The 25841-nt window shown below is 35.0% G+C and overlaps 2 protein-coding genes and 1 long non-coding RNA gene across 3 annotated transcripts in view; 1 reads left to right on the forward strand and 2 right to left on the reverse strand.

Moving 5' to 3' along the window:
* The window catches only part of LOC149786543 (uncharacterized), a 116177-nt gene that overhangs the window by 26483 nt on the left and 63853 nt on the right, over positions 1-25841 (reverse strand). Inside the window, exons 11-12 of the mRNA XM_089975947.1 lie at positions 23769-24023; positions 16133-16254 (exon numbers count right to left, since the gene is read on the reverse strand). Coding sequence (XP_089832073.1) covers positions 16133-16254; positions 23769-24023 — 377 coding nt within the window. The remainder of the gene's footprint in view (positions 1-16132; positions 16255-23768; positions 24024-25841) is intronic.
* On the forward strand, positions 166-3270 carry LOC149786544 (uncharacterized). Its single transcript, XM_089977044.1, has 3 exons — positions 166-198; positions 1223-1387; positions 2404-3270. Exons 1-3 carry the CDS (start codon positions 187-189, stop codon positions 2602-2604), a joined length of 378 nt encoding a protein of 125 aa, XP_089833170.1. The 5' UTR covers positions 166-186; the 3' UTR covers positions 2605-3270.
* On the reverse strand, positions 4638-9769 carry LOC149786545 (uncharacterized). The gene is made up of 6 exons (XR_016424957.1): positions 9692-9769; positions 8621-8768; positions 7044-7280; positions 6721-6796; positions 5170-5382; positions 4638-4821 (listed from the first exon to the last, which is right to left on the reverse strand). It is a non-coding gene; the product is annotated as an uncharacterized LOC149786545 (long non-coding RNA).

Genomic DNA, 25841 nt, shown 5'->3' on the forward strand with positions numbered 1-25841 from the left:
CTCTCTTCGTATGTAGCATAACGAATCTATCATCTCCATATTGAAATCGCACTCGGCAGTGATTGGCAGATCCCGAACGAATAACACGCATCATTCCGGTGACCGAAATTTGCATAATTATATGCAAAATTTATGTACACTGATGCTGATGACGTAAAACACAACCACACTACCAGAAGTCACAAAATGTCAACAACAGTGAGTAAGATATTCTTTAGATCTTGTTCTTTTCTTCTTATCATTTCCTTTCTACTTTTAGTTTTGAGAGGAAATGTTGAAATTTATTTAGAACTACTCGTATGGTTATATTTAAATAGATTTTTGTGGTACGAGAATGACTGAAATTGATGTGCTTTGTACAGTATTGAAAAAGTACTCGATTTAGCACTCCCTCGTGTACCGCCCGCCCCAATTTTATAAACGAAAAGCATCTAGGAAATTTAACAATGCTAAAAACTATGTAATTTCATTATTCAATTTATAAATTCTTACCAGATTCTCACCAGTGGACCCTAACACTCATCCTTCTGGCGTTTCAAGCAAAGCGGACACAAATTCGTGGTATGCTTTTCCAAGTTAGTACCTTACATAAATAAGGTTATAAACAAGTTTTATTAAAATTTGCGACTGGAGTATGGACTCTGGGACAGATCATACAAAATTACACACGCACAAACGTACAGTCACTTTTGTCACTTGAAGTTTGACCAACGTTTTTAGTGTTTCCCTTTACCTTCATCAGCGCTTCAGAGACACTTAAATTTTTAATTTGATCCCCCGTTTTGATACCAAAGTTCATTTTTTATACCCAGTTTTGAGACCAAGGAGATTTTTGACTCTCAGACTTGTACCCCTGGGGGATGGACTGGTTTTATCCAGGCTTGCACATGTTTATAGGGTATTATGCACCCTGAGTAAATATACAGAGATTTAGCTTTGGTGCCCATCTAGGAATTTGGACCCCCCCCCCGACCTGATCCAGCACAGAAAACATCCATCACATCACAAACTCTCATGTATTAATTTCTGATTCTCAAATAGCATTATATTCCTATAAGTTTGATAAGTAAGTATGAATATATTAGTTGTATAATTAGGAAATCATTTTACATATCAAACTTTATTATAGAGACAACTGGACTACGGTAGTAATTATAATATGTAATACAGAAGATACCCACCAAATGATAAACTCAAATGTAGAATTTTTTTTATTACCTAGACTGAAATCAGCTCACTTTCAAGCTCAAGTCCGGAGCAACCTTTAAGAGGGAGAGGAAGGATGAGGCGTGGAGCAAGAACCAGAGGGGGAAGAGGAAGAAGACATGCAGTGCAGCCTGAAAACAGAGCTGACCAAGCTCTACACATAGTTCAGACAAGAATGAGGGTAATTGTTTATTTATACCTTGCAAAACAAGTATTGATACACATTGAAAAATGTTTGGTACTTGCCAAAGACTCTAATATATACAAGTGTGAAGTGTTTTGCACAACTTAGAAAATGCATACTTCTGTTGAAGGATTATTTAACAATGTATGTTTAAACTGCTTTACATTTTGTTGCTACTCACCACCCAACCCCAATATCATTGTGAAAATCCATATATCTATTTAAGCCTTGTAAAATAATGACTATGCTTTAATTCTTGTTTTAATTATGATGCATGCCAAAATATATCAAGATAATATTATGTATGCACTATCATTACAAACATAAAAACTTAAGAATGCAAGAATGTTTTATTTGCCCAGATTTTAGAATGACATGAAGGCTTGCAAGAAACAGAATTTTTATTTCATATTTCATATAACCTTTTGGGTACAAATTTTAATTGCCCTTTCTGATTTACATTCAGTTTTGGGTGAATACTGTAAATGATTTATAAAATAACACATTTTCTTGATGTAATGACAGTTTTTAAACTGTTAAAATTCTTTCATTAACTTTTATGTATTTCTTGAGCATGTTATTGTATGTACAAAATATATATCACAAAAGGTGTGAATAACTTGACAGGTTTGTGGGATACATTACAGAAAACCTCTTTCACTATACATGATATGTGTAACAACTGACTACGAATATGTAACTTGCACTTTGTACTGATAAAATCAAATACTGCATCCATGTATACATATAATTAAAACTTTGGTAGTTACTCTTACAATACAACATCTGCAGTCACTTCTGTTTCCAAGGTGGACTTGCAAAGATTATGTAAATACTTTACAATACAACATTTGCAGTCACTTCTGTTTCCATGGTGGACTTGCAAAGATTCTGTAAATATATGATTGCTGTAAATGTTGAAATCTCCATGGTAGCGTGATTTTAGCTTTCAAGCTTGTTGTACCACATACATATGGGGATTCAGTATGCTTAATCTTTGAAACCAATTCCAGGAGATCATAACAAATGTGGAGCCAGACCGGCTGAGGGAACCTTTCATACAGATGTTGCAGTTCCACCCAAGCCTGGTCTTTAATGTTTTGGCCCCAGGATCAATGCAGTGTGGTGATTATCACCCATCCTCCGACACAGGATTGTCAGATTGGTGTGTGTGTGTGGAAAATGTAGGGAGATGCCCACAGACCTGGAAATGATGTGTTGTGAGAGACAGCACTGTATATCACTTTTGCTGGTAATGAATATATAAACTTTTGTTTATAATGCGCATTGTTGCTTAATGCATTATTCTTAATATGCTTAAGAGTTTATTTAATGTAGAGTGTTTCATGAATTTTTAGCAAGACTTCTTACAAAATGAGACATGCTTAGATTATTTCTTTGCAATCACTGAATGAATTTGAAAATTGTAAGCCATCTAAAAAAAAAACCAGATGCATACATAAGCAAAAGATAAGGAGTTTTATTTTTTACAATTGATAATCATCAAGTGGATTCTATTCATTACCTGGTTTCAATGTGGGTACCTCACTATGTTGAACAAATCTAAGCTGATGATGATAGAAAGATAAGATTCTTGTGTAAATATTATCTTCATCTGCAATCAGCCATTCCTATTTGATCCCAATGCAGGTGTCTCTGACTTCTAGAAATGCTGCCCAAACACTTAATATCAGTTCTGGTTGCGATGGAACACTCAGCGCTCATGTCAAAATAAAAATTCTGCAGTTTTTTATCCATATCTATTTTACATTGGAATTTTCTGATAAAAGATGAATAAACCTTGAATAAGTTCCTATTATTTGTTAAAAAAATATATTTTTTTACATTTTCAAAATAGCATATTACAAATTGGAATAATTTTTCAGGATTTTCAAGTTCTAATCCTTGATGAGGCTGTACTTGTCTTGGCCAGGATGTACTGATGGGATGTTCTTGTACTTGACGATGAAGTTGACTTCATGAGCGCAAACAGTCATGCTGCCTATAGGCAGTTCATACTATGGCAGCATGGAAGACTGGGGTCTGGACAGATACGTGACAAATATCCAGATGCTTTCGGACAATACTTTGGTTTCATCCCCTCCAGGCTTGCCTGAACTTTTTCTAAACACTTCTTATGGGCACAAAATTATATATAAATGAATACATTTGACTTTCTTCTTTGTTTTGTTGTAACTGCACATAATATCCAATCAAACAATAATGCTTCCATTCAGATGTTTTTAAACACTAGTCTATTCTGCCTATAAACAATGTGGGTAAGGTCATATATAATCAATATAAAAGTTTACATTATACATTGTTTTCAACTACTGATATTTACATTACTATATATAAAATGTAATTTGCCTTAGCAGACACATCCATATATCCATATCCATATATCAGGCACCTTTCATATATTACATAGCTAAAGTCATGAGATCTTCTCCTTCACCAAATCTTGAGTTGATGGTGGTTCTTGAGGTGCCAGGTTTCTGCTAATTCTTCCTTAAGTTCTCTTCTTCTCCTTATACTCTGCTTGTCCTCAAGTCGACAGATAAGGATTTTCTGAATAAGCTCCCGGATATGGGGATGTTTTCTTTTCTTTGCAAGGGTAGATGGACCATCTGCCACTTTTTTTGTTGTAACAGCGATGATACCTGTTTTAAAGAAAATTGTATTTTCTTAACTTGTGTGACAAGCATCTCCATATGTTAACCTATATTGAGTTTCACCAAATATTTGAGCCTCATGACCAATTCCTAAGGAGCTGTTGAGGGGTTGTTTTTGTTCTTATTTGTTCTATATCCAAAGTACTACTTGAGACAGGTTGCATTTCTTCAGAAGGCAACCTATTTTCATGAGCAGGTATTAGTTAGTAATCATCATGACAGCATTGTCCACAAACCTGAGGAAATTCCATGGATCCCATATTTCCTTAATAAAGTGGGTTGGTCCTCTGGGAAAGTGCTATATATATCACTGGATTTAATTATTAGACTTGTATTGTTCAAATCACAATTAATATCCACTAGAATGATAACACTAATTACAAGATCCGCACACATGAAAATATTAAGATTCCTTACCAGAAATGTAAAACAATGTGTGCCAGTTGTTACAAAATGACTGTACCTAATGCAAAGTTTTCATGCCTTGTAAATGTGAATAATATTCCATTGCCTTGATGTTCAAGCTGGAATTATAATGTACAATCAATATATAAAATTATCTGTAATATCCTGTAGTTAAACAAACTTTCACTATCTCCCCTTCTTTGTTTCTCACTACACCTCTGCCACTATGGATATTGTGATCCAAAGGAGGTAGCTCATTCCGAATCCTGTACACAGGAGGGGTGTTATGAAAATCTCTTGGCACAGTACATCAGGATATGCTGATGAAAAACTTCGAGCTCAGCAGTGCTTCTGCAATTATCAAGAAAATATATCTTGTAATGTGTCACTTGCAATCTGCTAACAATTATTCAATACTAATTTATGTTGGTAAATTTTGCATATATAAAATCTTTACTGCAGTGTTTATAGAGAGTGTCATGGAATTGTTTATACCTGATGTGCATGTATTATACCTGAACTTGCAAACGACTTGAGAAGGACAGTCACTGTACATGTATCATGTACACACATCATATGAATGCTAACTTATTCAGATATTCAAATGGTAAATATATACAGTAAATTATTCTAAAGTTGAGAATAATAACATTTAAAGCAGTCTTAACATATAATTGTTTCAATCCTGAAATGGCATACCTGAAATTCAATTAATAGTCCACTCTGTTTAGGAATGTTTGGTCCAAGAGTACCTGTGCCAAGGTTTTCAGGAGTTTGGGGATCAAGCCAAGGTTTTGTCCTCTCTTCATTCTCTGACAAAGATTCATGTAGGCATTTATTAATGCCTTGGCCATGTGAAAGGATCCACTCATGTTTATTGGTGATATGATGAAGGACACTCCTCCTGATACTCTGAAAGAATGACACAATCAATATTTAAAGCACCTAAAGCTGGTCTCTTGTCATGGTGACCCCAAAATTGATAAATTATAATACAGCTGGATTTATATAATCAAGGGAAAGCTATATTCTAGATTTGGTTAATGTAGCAGGATTGCAGTTTTGCTCAGATCAATGTTCCTTCAATATTCCACATTATTATAAGCTTTTTTTTCTCTCTCCGTTAACTTTGCACTGTCGGAATCATTCAAGATTTTATGATACTGAACTCACGAGCAACTTCATATTGAACTCAGAAAGGAACTACTTTCTACTGTAAACAAACAATGGATGCAGACGCCAGCACTTTTGATTTGTAAACATATCATGTACAGTCGCGTAGTAGGCGGTTTACATTTTGGCATTTGTTTCTCAATGAACTAAAGCTAATGTTTCATGGACTGCCACATAGCAGCTGCTTTGCCACATTCCGAGTTATCTTTTGAAACAATGTTTCTGTTTTAGATGCAAGATTTCATAAAATTGATGGGTTCATATAAATAACACGCAAGTAACAAGGCACAAACTGTCTTTCGAAAGTTAAGTCTAGCATGCGACTAAGTTCAAATTTATCTGGGCGGAGTTATGTGTGCATTAATAATGTTGTTGTGTAATGATGAATCTGCTGTTAGGTATTTAGTTTGGAATATGCTATACATTCAGTTACTTTGTTTCTTGTAGTGTATTTTTGTTTAGAAAATTTTAAAAAGAACTTAACAGTATTGTGAATTAAATCACGAAAGGTCCAATAAGTTCCATCACTAGTCCTAATGAATAAAATTATAATTAAATTCCAGTGGTGTTAAAAACAAATTCACCTCTGAATGTATTGATGTGTTTTTAGTCGCCTGTGATATGGAGATGTGCCAACAGTCTTTTGATGAATTGCACTAATCTAGAATTTTATCTGACTATAACATAATTCAAATAATATAATCCAGGGTGTCCTTATCTGAATTCACAATAATTCCAAGTTAATGTTCAAGTGTAAGAATATTATAGATGAATACTTTGATATATCCAATGAATAATAATTTGAATAGATAAATAAACCCAAATCAAATACTGAGCACAACAGTAAGACTGAAACATGCAAGAATGGGTAAATTCTCAAGCAAACAAAATCAAATGAATAGGGCACAAAAACACAACTAGGGTGACGTGCACAAATTCATTTCTAGAACAATCTGACTTATCAATAAGATAAAATCTGTTACTAAAAAAAAAGAACATCAGCGAAACATCAGGTACATGGGGGAATACCAATGTCCTAGACTGCTGAGTAATATGTGGACTAGACAGGATTCTTACCTTCATTATTTTCTTTCCAAGGTTTTTGCAACATGCCATATATCATGAGAGTGTCTGATGGTGGGATAGAACATTTCTGAAATTAATAAAATGAACACAATAAGAAAATGTAGTGCCTAAGGAGGAAAAAACTAAAATCCAGTAATATAATCATTGCAAACAAATTTTGCAATTGTTTACGAATACACATAAAAGAATATAATTTATAAAAAAATCACAAGTCAATATAATGAGAAGTTTATTTAAGTGTATGGATGTATAACTTGTGATATAATGTGGGCTGAAAAAACTGTGATATTTGCAAACAAAACAAAATAACTTACTCATAACTGATCTGATTCCTACATGAGTGTCTGTCACCACCTCCTTGATTTTTATTCCTCTCTCATTCAGTACTGTCATGGCTTTCTGAAAACCTGCCTTTTCTAGGGCTGGTGATTTTCTCTGAACCATCCTTTTGTCCAGTGTGTGAATAGTCAATATTCTTTTGCTGATATCCTCCATTATTGTGTAGGAACAATACTGGGCTGAATGGCCGGGAGAGTCATTGCCCCCATCACCTTAAGAAAAGAAATGGAAGAGAACAGTGGAAGAAAATAGAGAAAAATTAAAAGTCGTCTTTCCAACGTTATTTAAAAGACCAAATATGAATTAATTTGCACTTGTATGGATTTCAAACAAATCTTCAACAATTGGGGTTCAGTGGCTCACTGAGTTGACTGATCCAATTATGAACCATTATGTGATATATGACTCAAAATGTCTGGTAGCCTGATGATGTTCATCTACCACAATACCAACATCCAGTTACAGTTGGTTATTTTGATTCTGTGATTTGCCCAACTGGTTTTTATTCTCCATAGCTGATGATTCTTACTGATGACTGTAGTTAACATTGGGCTTCTGTCCATAGAGTATAAATATAATTTAGCAATGCAATTTATGAAGTGCTACTTAGTGAGATTTATACATCAAAATTATGTCAGGGCTGTTCCATTAAAATGTATGGTACATGTACCTAGGAAAGGCACTTTTAAAGTGGAGTACTCACCCATAGATGCAATTTAGAAATTTCTTATCATTTTAAAATGAACTCTGTGAAATCAAAGTATACAGTAGAACATATTTGGAAAATACATTTAAAGTTAAATTTCATTGGTGAAACATGAATCTCTCTCTCTCTCTCAAACACACACAAAAACATACAAATGATTTAATGTGACTGTGATAGACTAATTCCTTCCCAAATTTTAGATGGAAAAATAATTGGCCTCTGAAATAAAAATGTATAGTCCATGATGTCCAGCTTGAGTTATATTCAGCTGATGACTTGCTCACTTTCAAGTATATTTTGTTGAGGGCCAGGTATTGTTTTTTCTTTCTTTTGCGCATTCAGCATGAGTGAAGTGGATAGATGTGAAGAGGGTGTTAACAAGAACTGCATGTGGGACATAGCTGTAAATGGGAAACAGCATAAAGAAAGCATATGAGATATGTAATCACAATTTCAAACTATACAATCACTGGTTCTCAAAGTATTCATGAACTGTAGTGAGGGAAGTGGAAGGTGGAGGAAAAACAGCTGGGTTAGCCAGCACAGTATACTGGAACTGTTTTGCCTAACCAAAACAATTACAGTAAACACTGCCTTTTTCCATGCATCAGGTAACGCAGTTGAGGCACCCTATCCCACTTCTGAGAAAGTGAAATTCATGATATATTTTTTTCTTCTAGCTCAAACTAAGAAAAGTATGAAGTGGGGACTCAACCTGCTGCAACTGTTATACAAATTTCAGTTTATCAGCATTGTATTTGTTACATTATTGTTTTCAGTAACATGACAACTGTAGCAACTACTCCCCCCCAAAAAAAGAATCTGCAAGAAATTTGTAATTTTTACCTTCCTGACTCAATTTCAGATACTGAAGGTGTCTTCATTCTCTCTGTATGTCGCAAAAGCACTCGGCCAGGTGTTGATGTGAAGCATGAAGATGTACTGGCCAGTGATTCTGCATGCTTTGGCTCATCCTTTGTTACATTCTTTGTAACTAAAAATATGTAATAAATACTCATTTGTATTATAATTTATATTTTAAATCTGTTTCTTTGTGATTTGTGTTTAACACTTAGAACTGATATACTTAATTTTAGCAATCATACATAATAACGGATCTAACAAATTTTGACATAAATAAAACTTACTTGATTGCAGCTCAAAACTTTAACTGATGAGGTAACAACCTGCCAGCCATATATTATGCCCTGGTAGCATTATAATATCCTTTCCTATCATGACTAGTGATCTTTTCATTTTGTAATGGTAGTCAATACAATGCTTTATAATAAATTTACTAGTAAGTAGTTGAAAGATGTACAATAAAACCATAGCATTCAGCCTATCATACGCATGAGATCACCATTTTACTGGATCAGTTCAACATTCAGATATAGAAAACCCTACAGTACTAACAGTTCAACATTAAACATGTATTATTTGGTCAACATGTTTACATGAAAAGGTTAATAAACTTTTATGCAAGTAATGTGCATGTCACATTAACCTAGGGTGTGTTTGTGTGAGGGAGATAGATATAAATACTTATAATGCCTGTAAATGTATCTAAGTTCCTTCATCGAATTTAAAACACCCGTCTCACGAAGATAATTGACAGATGTACAAAATGACCTTTATGAGCGCGCTGTTATAAAAAATAAAAAATGTATTCCACCCCAACATACAATACACACAATGCAGTCACTGAGTGAAATACTGATCAGCCGATCACATCTATTTGGGGAATATTACAAAGCATGTCCTTGTGCAAACATTGTATTAATAAAACAGTGTGCTTTCAAACATATAGTAGGAACAAGATATTGAAAAATGGAAAACACTTATATACAGACATCACAGGCACTTGATTATTGGGAAACTAATGTGTATCACCATATAACACACTCATTGGCCTACCTGTCCTACAACAACTTCGCCATTTCAGTGTCTGATGCCAGTCCTAACCCTTCCATCAATGCTCTCCATCGAAAAAAAATGGTCCCCAAGACAAATGCTTGATAAGTCCCATTCGGTTTCTCTGACAGTTTTTCGACGTTTCTTCTCGGAAAGCGACAAGCGCGGGAGACCTTTACGGTCTTTTACGCTCTCGTGTATCCGGCATTTTTGTTTACAATAGATATTTAAATTACAACCATGTGACTCTTAACCCGCCAACTGGACGAAGATGACGTATACATTTTTGTGGTCACGTGAGGCTTCCATAACAGTTCGTGACCTACAAGTTTCAATTAAAGCGGGCCCCCACAAAAATTCATTTTATCTCGTTTATTTATCAATTACCTAGTTGAATCTTCACAAACTCTAGGTTTTTGTGAATTATTTCAGCTTATAAGTAGACACATTTCATTAGTTACATGATCTGTAACAATCACAAAATTACAGACACTTTGCACTATTGTGCCTTTAATTTGTAATTTGATATTTATTTATTTCAATTATTCATTGGAATTACAAAATGCTCATAGATACTTTTGAACTAAATCATAATTTCAGATTATTGTGAATTCACTTCAAGACATTCTGGTACACAAAGGCTGTTAGATCAGCACATTCCAGGTTATTTACATATGGGAAAATTCAAGATTGGAATTTATTCGGAATGCCACTGTATTTCATTAAGAATACTATACTTTTGAACTTATGATAGAACATTTATGACTATTTATGATTTAATTCACAATACTTAAAGTTCTTTTTCAATTTTCACAAAGTATTCTAGGGGAAATGAATGATTTTTTTACTTGTATTAAACTTGTTAGTTTTCATTCTTTTCTGTTACTTTGATTAAGACCATAGAGTTGTAACAGTGGGTGCATGAGAAAGCTTGCCAGCAGCTTCCCATGGGGCAGTGGTTCTTACCAGGGTTTACGAGAGTACTTCCTCTCCCATGTATAACTGATTATGTGCGGAAAAATGGCATTAAGCCCCACAACAATAACAATATCTAAACCATCTGTTTAATGATCTAGGTAGTCATGGACTATATGCAGATATTTTTGTTGATATAACCATGATGAAATAAACAATTCAAATTTAGGTTATTTCAAAGAAGTGGCTTCAGAAATCTGTACATAGCAAGGCATCTGTTCACATCTGGAACAAATATTTGTAAGGATCATAAAAATTCTTAATTCTCTGCTCAGCAGTTAACTAATATACTTTAACTCATTCGGTCCCAGAGGTTTTTGTCGTTTTTTCCTGAAATGTGCGTAGGAACGAGATTTGGGGTGGTATTTCTGAATACATCGTAATACAGCGGTTTTCAACGGATTATCCATGAGAATAATGCCTAGTTGTATTAGAAACATCAATTTCCATTGATTATTTTGCTTGCGCATGAGCAGAAGGGTAAAAGTTACAGTTCTTTTTTTTTTTTTTTTGCTTAATAGACCTATCATTTTCGTATGGAGACTGCAATTTATTCCAAATGCCCACCTTATCCTAGTTTTTGCAAAGGTTCACCTGTCTGTGTGCAGTTAAGACCGGTATGCCTTAGATCTGAGGCCAAAAGGTCTAAAATCCGGACACAAAATCGCATTCCGATCTCGAGCGAATTTTGGGTGGAAAAAAAAGGGTCCAAAAAATGAGCTTTTTCTAACTGTATTTTGTAGTGCAACTAGAACTTCCACATTATTTGATATCATTTTAGAGCTATATCTGTCTGCTTTTTTTTTAATACCACCCATGTTGGTCTATCTTAAATGGCCTTGATGCTGCAGGGCTTTGAAGTAGGGTACAGCCTCATCACGCCTACAGACGGGATCGGGGCCGAATCGGTTAAAAGGTTGTAAACAAATACTAGAAAGAAAAATATGTATTCTCCCCCTTTTTCATTTGCAATGTTATTGCTTACAAAGTACACTCCTTGCAATAGTTTAAAAAATACAAATCAAACATTCACCAAGTTTGTACACCAGTAGTTTTCAATCAAACAACAAGAAGCAATTTGTAATCATTATTTTAATAGTGGAGTGAAACCAAACATGTTAAGATTTTGAAACTGTGCATGAAGTACACTTTTCACACTGATCTCCTTTATCATAGAGTGTGTTTCTTTGAAACATTGTCCCCTGAGATGAGGTGTTCTTTCACAGCAATATATGAAATAGTCATTTTGGGACAAACCTTGACACTAAGCAATGATAGCACAATAATTGATTCAAAAGCTGCATGAACAACGATTGTTCATATTTACTCATAATGTTCACTGTTGAACCTAATTACTTCATTCTTTTGCTTAGGGTCAAAAGGTCACCACATTGCCTCATTAACATGTTCATATAAATGAGCCGTACTGTTATTTTGAACAACAATAGCACATAGTTCAAGATGCTCATTGCGCAATACTTCCAACACCTAACAATAACTTATTTCTTGATTTTTTTCCTTTTCTAACAACAGCATATAGAGCTAGATTCTACTTAGATAATTATTCAGATTTTCCTAAATGAGTAAAAACAATCTTATGAGAAGCAATAATAGTACCTGATGAATACTGCATTTTGGATCTGTCAAATAACTGCAAAAGGGCAGGGTTATTTTAGTTTAAATGGGGGAGAAAAATAATCTACGCCAGCATTTATACCAAGACAAGGAAATCCCAGTAAAAGGGCTTACATTATTTGTCTCAACACTTGGCATAGCCTCATGGGGAGAAAAATAATATAACCCCAGGACTAGAACTTCCTTGTCTTGGTCCAAACCCCAACATAGATTCTATCAAACTTGTCCAAAATAGGTGTGTATATATATAAATGCAATAAACTGACTACGACGGGTACAAAACTAGTATCTAACTAGTATGAGCGCATTCCACTCTTAACGAGTCTTTTTTCAAAAGGCAAATACAAAACATAGACAAGACAAACAAATAAAAAAGAAAAACGCTGTGTTTGCAAAACTTTACATGACTATGACTTGTTGCGAATGCTGGAAGATATTTTATATTGACCTCGAAATCAGTGAGCCATAGTGTCATCTGTTATTTTATGTAAATTTATGTACACCACACAAATTATATCCCAGATATTTCATTGTTATAGTAGTACAGTGGGACCCCGCTATAACACGGTAGTTGGGAGCCATAGAATCGGACCGTGTTATGAACCAAACCGTGTTATATGCAACCAACTCAGTTAGCTGAAGAAAATGTACCCCCCCCAAAAAAAAAAAATGGGGCGGGGGGTAATACATGCGGGCGGTAAAATACGTGCTTCGTCGGCACAGTTGTTATCTTGAATTAATGCATATTAAATGAGAAATACACCTCTAGTGACAAGAGAGAAGACATCATACTTTATTTAGAGAACCATGAATTGGTACATATACGTGAATACTGTTTATATATAAATGTCTAATGTATAGCATCATCAGAGTATCAACGCAGTGTACTCACCTGCAAACCTCATCATATACATTGAATCCACAATACAAGTGATTCCATCGAAAATATGCATACACAGCTTTAAAATATTCATTAATTTTGTAACAGGTCATATTAGTCTGAATTCAGTGGAAAAACATAGCACAATCACGTAACGAATGATGAAGCACATTTACTTTGAAGTACGTTCGAAGTCGGTAAAAGTTAGTTTGCGTTTTAAGCCGCCATTGGCATAAACTTTTTCCATACAAAAAGGAAACTTTCACAGCACAGTTAAAGTGTTCCAGTCACGTTGGAAAATGCAAAAATCCATCAGATTCCATCACTTTTATTTAAGTTTGGTACTGACTTCCTTTCAAAAAAACTTCTTTGCTGTTATTGAAAGATTGTAGTTGGCTTTCTTTGATGAAGGCTGCATGCGCTTTTGAAGTCGCCGCTAAAGAACAGCTTTGGAGAACCAAACGAATGCCCATTTCTTATTGTGGTGGCAACATCAAATAATTGTATTATATGATTGAGATGGGGATTTTTTCCATTTGCTGAGTAAGTTTTCATAACAGTCGGTGCTTCAAAGGTAATCTGTTTCCCTTGAAATTTTAGCAAACTGTTTTATCTGGATACATTTTTAAAAGAATTGGCCGTCGTTTAGACTATTCTAGTTACTGTCCCTCCATGCCTACTGAATAAACCAATAAGAAGTTTTAAAATATTTTTTTAAACATTTGTGGTAGCAGCATAATGCTGCCTTCTACGCATGCGTCTGAAAATTAAGAAAGGGTCAACGGAAGATAGAGACGCAGGTGTTCTGACTAAATGGATTGTTAAAGAAAACATGAGTGTTCTGAAGGATTTAATTCTGAGTGAAAAGAAGAGGAATTTTGCTTACCATCCACATACAAATGCGTCTTTGTAAATATATTAATTACTAGCGAGCGGCCGAAAATCCGATGAAAGACAGATTACGCGAGAATGCCTCGTCCAGTTAATCTCCGTTACCAGAAATGCGGATATTTCACAACATACAGAACTCGTGCTAGATGTCAGGATAAGCGGATTATGATATAACTGCACTGTTTAGATGGTTTGTCAGTATAGACAAAGAATTTGTTTATGTAACAATAGATAAATTTCAGTGCATTTTATATCCAGTTGGCGGCTTCCTTTCATGGGGCCTCTGAATTTCTGCACTCCAAACCAATGGTTGTATATAAAAGTTTAAACAGCCAACAATGTCGGCAACAAAATAAAAAAAGCCACATGGTATGTTTTGCAGCCAATAAGGAAAAACAATCCAAGTTTGCGACATTAGCGAAGACATACGCGATCCCAGAATAAACGTTTTCAGAGTTTTTTTCTTCTTACTTTTAAGGAGAAAGAAAAGTACTTTTTTGTGTACGAGAAAAATACATATAAAATTTCAGGAGCCAAGCCACGATCGTCTTGCATTTTTTCTTCGTATGCGATCTCTATCCCAAAATGATAAGCAACTTTTTATATTTTTTTTCGTACTTTTTAAGATTTTTTTTTTGCACAAGAAAAATACATGTATATAAAATTTCGGGAGCCACGCCACGACCGCGTTATATCCTAATTCACGTTATAACGGAGCGCGTTATAGCGGGGTCCCACTGTAATTATAGGTTATTAGGTGACTAATAAGCAAATTTAGAGAATTATTTAAATAAAAATGTGTCGGCTGCAAAAAGATAATTTTGTTTGTGAATGGTTGTCTTTTTCTAGTCTTCTTGGTTTAAACTACTTGGTTTCAATGTTCTAAGGTGGAATATCGAGTAAGACTTCTTTTCTTTCCTGGTTTTGGAACTCCTGTTGAGGTTGTGAGCAATTGCAATAAGTCTTATATCACTGAAAGTGTGGTCACGAGAGAAGTGATCTGTGACCAGGCTTCTGTATAGCTTCTTTGTCATTCAATTAGATTGATGAAGGTTGATCCTTTTGTGTAGTTTTTCAGTTTCTCCAACGTACTGGATACTACAGATCTTACAGGTGATGAGATAAATTACATTCTCTGTTTTGCACATTTTGTTTAGAACATGTATGCTCAGTTTTTCTCTAGTCACTGTGCTAAAAAGAGTCCTGGTCTCTATCATTTGCTGGCAAGTTTTGCACCTTTAATAGCCACAGGGGCCAGACTAGTGTGGTCTTAGTTAGTGATCTGTGTTAGCTTTGCCCTGACCAGGAAATCTTTTATTTTTTTTGGTCTCCAGTAGGCTACTATAGGTTTGCTCAGGAGGATTAACTTTAGTGCGTCACATAATTCCATGATGGGCCAATGTTTCCTAAAGATTTTACCTACGTTGGGGTTGTGTGGATGGTAGGTCAGGATAAATGGTATCCTATCAGCCTTTTCCTTCTCTCTATATTTTAGTAGGTCATTGCAGTTTGTTTATTTCACCCTTTGGGTTGCCTTGGCAATCAGGTCTTTGTCATAGCATCGGTAAATCGAATGTTCAGATAACTTTTATCATTAATATGACAAAGACCTTAGGAATTTTACAATCAATATTAATCTATTCTTACCTAAAGTAGAGGATGTTTCCAATATCATGCTGTAACCAGGCCTCTATCAGTGTTATTGGATTTAAAATTGTAATTTCTGCCTGTTACTATCAACCAAAAATCCATGACCATAGTCAGCTGTCAAAGAATCTGTGCTCATTATTTTCTAAAATTAAATTAAATGATCAAGTTTTGTAACACATAATACAAGAGAAACCAAAACTAATCACTGCGTATTGAAAGTGTTCTGGTTTAAGACAATTAAAAACTTCATTCCATACATTGCGATGATAGTAAAATATTTGATTTTATTCTTCTATTACTGTTATAGTTACATTAAAGTGATGCATGCATTCGTCAACCATTTTTTGCTACCCATCTAGTTTAATGTATCTTTCTCTTAGGAAATTTTACAAATGATATTAATCTATTCTTACCTAAAGTAGAGGATGTTTCCAACATCATGTTGAAATTTCAGGAACAGATTCAATTCCTCCTTTGATTCAATTCTGACATCCCCGTCTTGGTTCATCTTTTCTAGAAAATGGTATGGAATAACCTATAAGAGACAAGAGAAACAAACACACTTTACTAAAAAGAACATAATATGTTCGGGACAACATCAGAAAAAAATAATGTGCATTTTTAAAATCACTCTTACATATGGAAAGTGTGATGCATGCATTATTTTGTATTAATAGGGATTATAATAATAATTTTATTTTAAAAACTTAGACTCTGATTTTGTGGAAGGATACTTGTTTGTATTGGCTTCTACAATACTTGTTTTGCATACAGGATTTATATATGCATTCACTTCCATTTTCATGTTTGTCTGTTATTTTTAATATCTGCTTTTGACAAATTCATATTTACATGTTATTATGACTCTATAGTCTTAAAACAAGTTGCAAATTCAACACAAGTTTGTCCAGTTTCTTCTTTATACTTCTAAAACTTCTGTCAACAAGCCTCAGGTACCAACTCATAACCCTTCATGATGCGATACATTCCTTAACCAGATCATAATGAGCACCAAAATTATCCACACTGCAACCTCCTAATATTCTGGTTAGAACTTGATAAATTTAACTCAGTTCAGTGAAGACTCAATTATGTAATTGTTTTGGGTGTCAGGTGGAAGAAAATTCCCAGGTTTTTCCCCGACTTTCATCAATATTTGCAAAATTCAATGACTTTTCATGGTCGGTGAATTTTTTTTATCATTTCTCCCAACTTTTTCCTGATTTCCCAGTAGCGTGGGAACCCTGCAGACATGTAGCATGATGTCCCATGCAATCACATTATCCTGACACCAGGCTGACCAGTCCTAATATTAACCCCTTAATGCCAAGCGCCTAGAGAGGCAACTGTTAATACCATTTTTTAAAAGTCTTTGGTATGACTCGGCCAGGGTTCAAACCTGCAACCTCCGGCATCTGAGGCAGATGTTCTAACCACTAGGCCACTAAAACAGTCTTTTCCAAAAAGTGCACTTTTTAATAACTGAGAACAATGCTCTCTTGGCCATTTCAAATTTTCAGCAATATTTTCAAAATGAGGAATATATTTATCTACTTCTTTTTTCTTAAATGTGGTTATGGACCTAATATTTTTAGTAGCATCAAAACATGAACTTATTCTTGAATAACAGATACAAGTCCCAATGATTAAATTTCTGAATAAACTTTAGTGGAAATCCAAATTAAATCCACCACTGCAAGTGTTCATGTGTCTGTGGTGGCCTGTATAATAGTGATGCACCAGCAGTCTTTTGTTGGATCACAATATTACAATCCAAGAATATATCCTTATTTGAAAAATTTCAGTATAAATTCAAGTCTCTACTTTTCATGAATATTAATTTTCAAGAGTACTTTGTATTTTCAAAGACAAATCAATAGAATTAAATAATTTGAAGAAAATAAATTGAAGCTCATATGAACTACTGAACACAACAATAATACAACTGATTCTGCCTCAAGATCTTTAAGCACAAATAATTAATTTCTAGAAAAGCAAGATTATATAGTCCTGTACTTGACGTCAGGTAACAATTAGCATTTCTGAAAACAAGCTATTACCAAATCGAAATTTTCCTTCTGGAAGGTTCATGTTTACAAAATAAAATCTTAGTTACAATTAGTTGTCTATTACTAAAATATAACATAAAATGAGTAAACAATAGGTATACCCTGCATTTCATAAGAAATTTCCAAAGTTCTAGACTCAGATAAACATGTTTATGAAACCTAAATCTATGATTCAGGTCAGGTAGAAAATGAACTTGATTTTGGACAAGGTCAAGTCAAACATACAATGTTACATTATCAATAGCATATAATGAAATTTTAAAAAAATATTTTAATAAAACTAACAAAGAGCGCAAATTAAAAATATACAACAATGTGAATAATCATCTCTTAACCAGGAATAAAGCCTTGTTGAGAAACAAAATTTAATACATTTGAATAAAAATAAAATATTCATATTTTTGATCGAGTTTCATTTACAGAATGTATATGCTCATAAAAAATGATGTCAATTTAAATGAAAACTTTAACAGGAAATATATATATTCAGCTGTATAAAACCCTTTAAATGTTACTAATTTAAATGGCTATATTTTAGAATCCTCTACAGAATGTATAAATGGATGAATGAATATATAGGTGTTTGTACTGAATGGCATATAATATGATATTATTTTAATTCTGGGTCTCCAAGTTCCACTGCAATCATGCCTGGGTTTATGATGTTAAATAGTTGTTTAATGCAATTAAATGATGTTTACACAAAGAATGGAGTCCAGCCATGGACGGAGATATGGATCAGTTCATGGTCAGGTCAGGTCAGTGGACAAAAACACTAAGTTGGATTAGTGATCAGCCAATCAGAGACAAGGGTCTGCTGTGCTGAGGTAGCTGACAGCAGTCATTCACTTTACAAGTGATCAGCATTCTGAGTTGTTTACTATTCGAACTTGACTTTCTGCCAGGACTCATTTATATCCTATACTGGATATATGTTGATATTGAGTTTTGAATTTCAATGCGTGCCACTAGCATTTGGATTCATCTTGTTTGCATTACAACAATTTACGTCGTGTAGCACGTTCTGCTTCACAACCCGTGTGTTCTGCTGGGTAACTGCTGATTTCAAAAACTCTGTTTTGCTTCGTTAATATCACCCCATTGTTCTGCGGGCAATTGCTGACTTATTGTATATCATGGATAAATCACACCAGCGTTCGTCTTCTCGTGGGTACCGCGGTCATAGAGCGGCAAAGAACACACAACATTGGGATGCTCAGGCACCAAAAAATGGTCTGTGGGAAAACTTCTTACAAAAATATGTGAAATTAACATTATTGTGCTGGCTTCATTAAAGAAGGCTCAACTTGTGCAGATATATGAGGAAAATTTAAAGTTGATTCAAGATGGCATCCAGATACGAGCCGTTAGGCCCATGGATTCGGACTCCATGGGAAGGGAGGGATTGCAGCAGCTCGGGATGACGTCAGTACCCTCAGACTCACCCACTAACCTGGACGAGACTGGGCTCAGTATTTCTACCAGCCAGCCAGCGGCAATCCACAGATGCAGCTAACCCCTTACTTTCATCCAATCAAACAGCTTCGAGAACCAGTCAACGTAGTGATTAGTCGCGAGCAATAGGAATACCTTGTTCTACGTTCCTGGTAGGTGATGCTCCTAGCACCAGAGGGAATAATTAACCACAACAAGGTGGTGCTCTTAGCACTGGAGGAATTAATCAACCACAACAACAAATACAACAGTGTCATGTGAAGGATACCATTATACTGGAGGCAGTATCATCTCTCCAAGCAGCAGTGATAAAAATGCAAGCCCAGTTAAGTATGTCCAACCATAAGGGATATCCTTGTACTGAGACAGTCTCATACCCTCACAACAGTGGTGTCAGCCACGGAAACCAGGTCTGGTAACACTGGGTCTGTCACCGATTTTTCTGACCATGGCGATCATTGCAGGTAAATATGTAAACTTAGCTTTACTTCTTATGCAAATGAATTTGAAGAGCAAACAACCATTCAGTCAGGTCAGTGGGGCATGAAGTTGGTGGGAAAGCTTCTGGGTCAAAATGCAAATTTTAATCAAGCCTGCGATCATAGGCTGTCCAAGAATTTGTCTATTAGCGAGTTCATACTGGTGTTTAGTCAGTACAAGGCAATTATGCGTGATGCCTTCCCATCCAGAACTCAAGAATTGGATATCTATCAAAAAGACATGATAAAAATGCATGCGCTAACAGAAGGCACCCCCGCTTTTTATGAGTATCACAAAGAATTTGCGTGAAAAGCATCCATTTACTGCAGCTCCATGAATATAAAAGTAGATTGGAGTTGAATCGACACCAAACTCCAAATATATGTCTTACCTGCTTACAAGGTTGTTCCATGTCAGCACTGCTCATGATTCAGACTTCTGTCACCCTGCTCCACAGACAGCAATTAGTCAACCAAGACAAGGCCCTTCAATTAAATGATGTTTACACAAAGAATGGATTCCAGCCAGGGCCCGAGATATAGATCAGTTCATGGTCAGGTCAGTGTGCGTGTCGGATTAGCGATCAGCCAGTCAGAGACAAGGGTCTACTGTGTTGAGGTAGGTGACAGCAGTCATTCACTTTACAAGTGATCAGCATTGAGAATGGTCTGTTTTGTTTTGTATCCGCCACCGCCCCAACCGCCGCCTGAAGTTCTGTTATATCTGGCTCACCGTTCGCCTGCAGCTTTTATGATTAATCTCCCACCAGCATACTAATTGCACTATCTCTGGAGGTGGCAACCAGAACCCTCATACTAACGGGCTGCTCTTGCCGTATCTTCTCCTGTGGTATTCACCACTATTACATCATTGGGCATTATGTCCCCAATCCACTCAACTTAGACATAACAAGTTGTGGCAACTCTGCCTCAACACAGCAGCAATTCTGCCTTAACAGTTATGTCAGTCAGTCATACTGGCGAGTCTGCCTCAAAACATTGGCAATTCTGCCTGGACATCAGTCATACTGGCAATTCTGCCTCATAGATAGAGCACGTTGGCCATCTGGCCCTGACATCAGTCAGACTGGCGATTCTGCCTCATAGTTACTGCATGCTTCTCTACAACCTTACCACAACTAACCTCATGCAGCGGAGGGTGAAACCCAAGGAATGCCACTTACATGTGCACTCACATGAAGAAAAAAAACAATGGTTAAATTTAAGAAAATAATCACAACTACAGTGTGACCCCGCTATAACATGGTAGTTGGGAGCCATCAAACCTGACCGTGTTACATACCGAACCGTGTTATATGCAACCAAGTCAGTTAGCTGAAGAAAATGTACCCGCCCCAAAAAAGAAATTGTGGGTAGGGGTGGGGGTAATAAATGTGGATGGTAAAATACGTGCTTCGTGAGCACAGTTACCAACTTAAATTGATGCATATTAAATGAGAAATACACCTGTGTGAAAACATTTAAGACATAATATAATAGTTTACTTTTTTTTTAGAGAACCATGAATTGGTACATATATGTGAATCCTGTTTATATATAAATGTCTAATGTATAGCATGACTAGAGTATCAACACTGTGTACTCACCTGCAAACCTCGTCATATACATGGAATCCACAATACAAGTGATTCCATCGAAAATATGCACACACACAGCTTTAAAATATTCAATAGTTTTGTAACAGGCCATATTGGTCTGAATTCAGTGGAAAAACATAACACAATCACGTAACGAATGACGAAACACATTTACTTTAAAGTACGTTCCAAGTCGGTAAAAGTTAGTTTGCGTTTTAAGCCCCTGTTAGTAGCGTTCATAAGCATAAACTTTTTACCTAAAAAAAGGAAACTTTCACAGCACAGTTAACAGGTTCCAGTCACATTGGAAAATGCAAATCCATCAGATTCCATCACTTTTATTTAAGTTTGGTACTCACTTCCTTTGAAGAAAAGTTCTTTGCTGTTGTTGAAAGATTGTAGTCGGCTTTCTTTGATGAAGGGTGCATGCGCTATTGAAGTCACCGCTAAAGGACAGCTTTGGAGAACCAAACGAATGCCCATTTCTTATTGTGGCGGCAACATCAAATAAATGTACTCAATGATTGAGACTGGTATTTTTTCCATTTGCTGAGTACTGGGTACATTTTCATAACAGTCAGTGCTTCAAAGGTAATCTGTTTCCTTTGAAAGTTCTGCAAACTATTTTATCTGGGTACATTTTTAAAAAGGAATTGGCCGTCATTTAGTCTATTCTAGTTACTGTCCCTCCATGCCTACTGAATAAACTAATAAATATTTTTCTTTTTTTACAATTGTGGTAGCAGCATCTGAAAATTAACAAAGGGTCAATGGACAATAGAGACACAGGTGTTCTGATGACAGGGATGATTATAGAAAACATGAGTGTTCTGAAGGATTTAATTCAGAGTGGAAAGAAGAGGAATTTTACTTACCATCCACATACAAATGTCAGTCTTTGTAAATATATTAATTACTAGCGAGCGGCCAAAAATCTGATGAAAGATAGATTATGAGACAATGCCTCGTCTGGTTGATCTCCGTTACCAGAAATGTCAACAACAAAAAAGTGGATATTTCAGAACATACAGAACTCATGCTAGATGTCAAGATAAGCAGATTATGATATAACAATGCACAGTTTAGATGGTTTGTCGGCATGGACAAAGAATTTGTTTATGTGACAATAGACACATTTCCTTGCATTTTATATCCAGTTTGCGGCTTCCTTTCATAGGGCCACTGAATTTCTACCCTCCAAACCAATGGTTGTATATAAAAGTTTAAACAGCCAACAATGTCGCCAGTAAATAAAAAAGCCACATGGTACGTTTTGCAGCCAATAAGGAAAAACAATCCAAGTTTGCAACATTGGCGAAGACCTACGCGATCCCACAATACCCCTTTTATGTGTTTTTTTCTTCTTACTTTTAAGAAGAAAAAAATAATTTTTTGTGTACGAGAAAAATGCATATAAAATTTCAGGAGCCAAGCCACAATCGTCTTGTATTATTCATACGCGATCTCTTCCCCAAAATGAAAAGCAAGTTTTTACGTTTCTTTCGTACTTTTTAAGAATTTTATTTTTCTGCACAAGAAAAATTCATGTATACGAAATTTTGGGAGCCACACCACGACAGCGTTATATCCGAATTCACGTTATAACAGAGCGCGCTATATAGCAGGGTCACACTATATATAAATTAGTATTATATTTTGTTTCAAATATTTCACTGTTAAAAATAGTGTATGTTACCCAAAAAGAAGTAAAGAACTGTTTTCTAAGACAAAACTGTATGCTCCTTGTAAAAAAATTGCACTTTATGTAAAGAGTGAAAGATGCATCGAAAATCTGCATTCCAGGAATTTAGTCATGAACTTTTCAAATATAGATACAAAAGTTGTGAACAGCTGCAAAATATATAACTATATCAACCTTTTCAAACTTTACTTGCTGTAAACAATGTCAAGGATCCATCTTAAAGTTTACACCACAAATTAGCAGCCATGGTGTCTTGGTGGTTTGCACGTCTGAACTTACGAAAAGAGTTTGAGTTTGAATCCTCCAAAGACAATGCATGGTGTGTCCTGGACCAATGCATCATCACAATATAACTAAATGCTTCCATATGACATACTCTGTCATGTGCTGATGTTCCTTTAAAACCAAACTAAGCCAAATTCTTTCCTTAAGTATAATAATATAAATCTAAATATACAATGCCAATGGCATGAGTGTTCAGACATGCAGGAACAAAAAACATTTGTCATTAAACAAAACATTAACCTGATGTGTTTAAATTATAAAATAGTAAAAGCTGCAGTGATACATTTTTATTGTGAAAAATTGTTAAGTAGAAAATGGGTTTCTGGATGATGTATGGTGCACTTATAATTATGTAAAAGACTGTTTTAAAATTGCTGAAATTTATCCCTCATTTACACTGATTTTTAAATTAAAAAAGCACCAAATACAAAGTATGCTGGGAGTGGATTTATATAAATTACCTTGACACCTTTGGCCTTTAGACTCATCAGCCGTTCTTCCAAAGGAAGCCATCTTCCTGGAATACTTTCTCCCCAGTGCAGCTGCTGAGATGCAAGCTCCACAATCTTCTTTTGTAAATCCTTAATCTTAGGGTCTTCGATAGTGTTGTCCATGGAGAAATCCATATCAGCTAGGTGAAATCTTGCTGGCCTTCCCCTAAGATAGGTGGATCTAATCTGCTGGAAAATACTTTCACTCTTCTCCTGCTGAATGTCCTTTAAAATGAAAACAAAATCCCCAGACTTAAACAATCATGAGTAAAAGATGGGCTGATTCTGGGGCTTAGAATAAATCAATACACTCAATGAATATTATGTATTATGTATAAAGCTATCATGGTCAAATTTGAATCAAAGTTTTTCTTCATACAACTTGAGCAGGCAGACTGTTCATACAGCAACATTACTTCATGTGATAAAAGTGAATGACCAATTCAATTCTCTCTCTCTCTCATCACAAATCCATGATTTAGTTGTAATAGAAACTGAAGATTATTTTTATTACTGGGTCAGTTTACCTGTTATGGAAAGTGTACTGTTTTAGATCAAATAATTTAAAATATTACACTTCCTTGCATTCATGAACAAAAAGATGAGGGTTGAAGTCAAAATTGTCAATGCTGACTACTAAAGCAACTTTAAAACTGCAAATTATTTACTGAAACTTTTCTCACCTTCTGGTATTATGTAACAAGCTAGGTTTACACTGAAAAATTCAGTACAAGATTTGAAGTGTGTTTAAATGTACATCAGCATTCAAATAATAGTGGTCAAGACTCTTGAGGTAATGACAATACACAATGTCCAAAGTGTGTACAGATGATAGCCTGTGTTCAATGACACAAATATGAATAGGTCAAAAGTCAAGTCTACTTTTGTCCCTAAGATTATAAGAAACAGACAATAAATAAGTTATATAGTTTGCTCCAGAACTTAACTTCCTTCATAAATCATGAAAAAATGAATTAAAAAAATTACAATTCCAATGACTTTTTCAACTGAAAAATGGGGATCATAATCTGTACATGCAGCTTAATAAATCACAGCAAAACATCCATTTCCAAGACACTAACATAAACCACAGCATATTTAGGATGATAATATGTTAATTTAATGTTTATCTTTATTATAACTGTGAAAGAATGCTCAGATGATGGATATTTGAGATTTTGTAACTTTGCACAATGATTTAGTCAGGTAACGAAAAACAAATAATCCATGTCTTTGACACTGGAAAACACAACAATTATATACAGTCAGATATGTAAGAATATCACATTATATAACAGCAACAAACATCACTATGTTGCTACATTAACATGTACAGTAATCTATTAACAAAACTTTCTGGATATAAAACTACAGATATGTAAGTCAAATGGAGGTAAGAATTAAATAAAGTTTTCTTTATTGTATATTTTATTATTTTCTAAGAAAGGTCAGGATTGTGGTTTTGTGAGTTTAATGCCATTTTTTAGCACGCGATAAGCTATACATAGCGGCCAGTATATCTGGTGGAGGAAGAATCATGAGAAGAACCACTGACCCACAGGAAGCTGCTTCCAAGATTTCTCACATACCAACAGTGGCAAAGCTGAGACTCAAACCCACCTGACAACCCAGAGCCCCTTAAGAAAGGTCAAATAGAGGAAAACCTTTCTTCCATTTTTATTATATCTTGAATTCAGTTCCAAGTGAATACTCTGGGATTTAAAATGTATTAAAACAACACTAACAAAACAAAGATTTAAATCCAATCAAAGACCAGAGAGACTTAATTTACTAAAAACAGGGCAGATTTCATCTAGGTTAAGTACACAATCAATCATCAAATAGTACTTCAGTTCAAACACACACCAATAATAAGCATTAACAATAAAACAAATGGACATCAGAGCAGATAACTCACATGTTATCACTCTATGATCTTAAAACAAGTAACTGAAAAGAGAAAAAGCTACAAGTTTTGAAAAATTCAACAGATAATTTATTTACCTAGAATACAAAGTAAAAATTAAAAATGAACTTACAGTG

The sequence above is a fragment of the Sinohyriopsis cumingii genome, chromosome 12, assembly GCF_028554795.1.
Source record: "Sinohyriopsis cumingii isolate HCF-2022 chromosome 12, ASM2855479v2, whole genome shotgun sequence".
NCBI lineage: Eukaryota > Metazoa > Mollusca > Bivalvia > Unionida > Unionidae > Sinohyriopsis > Sinohyriopsis cumingii.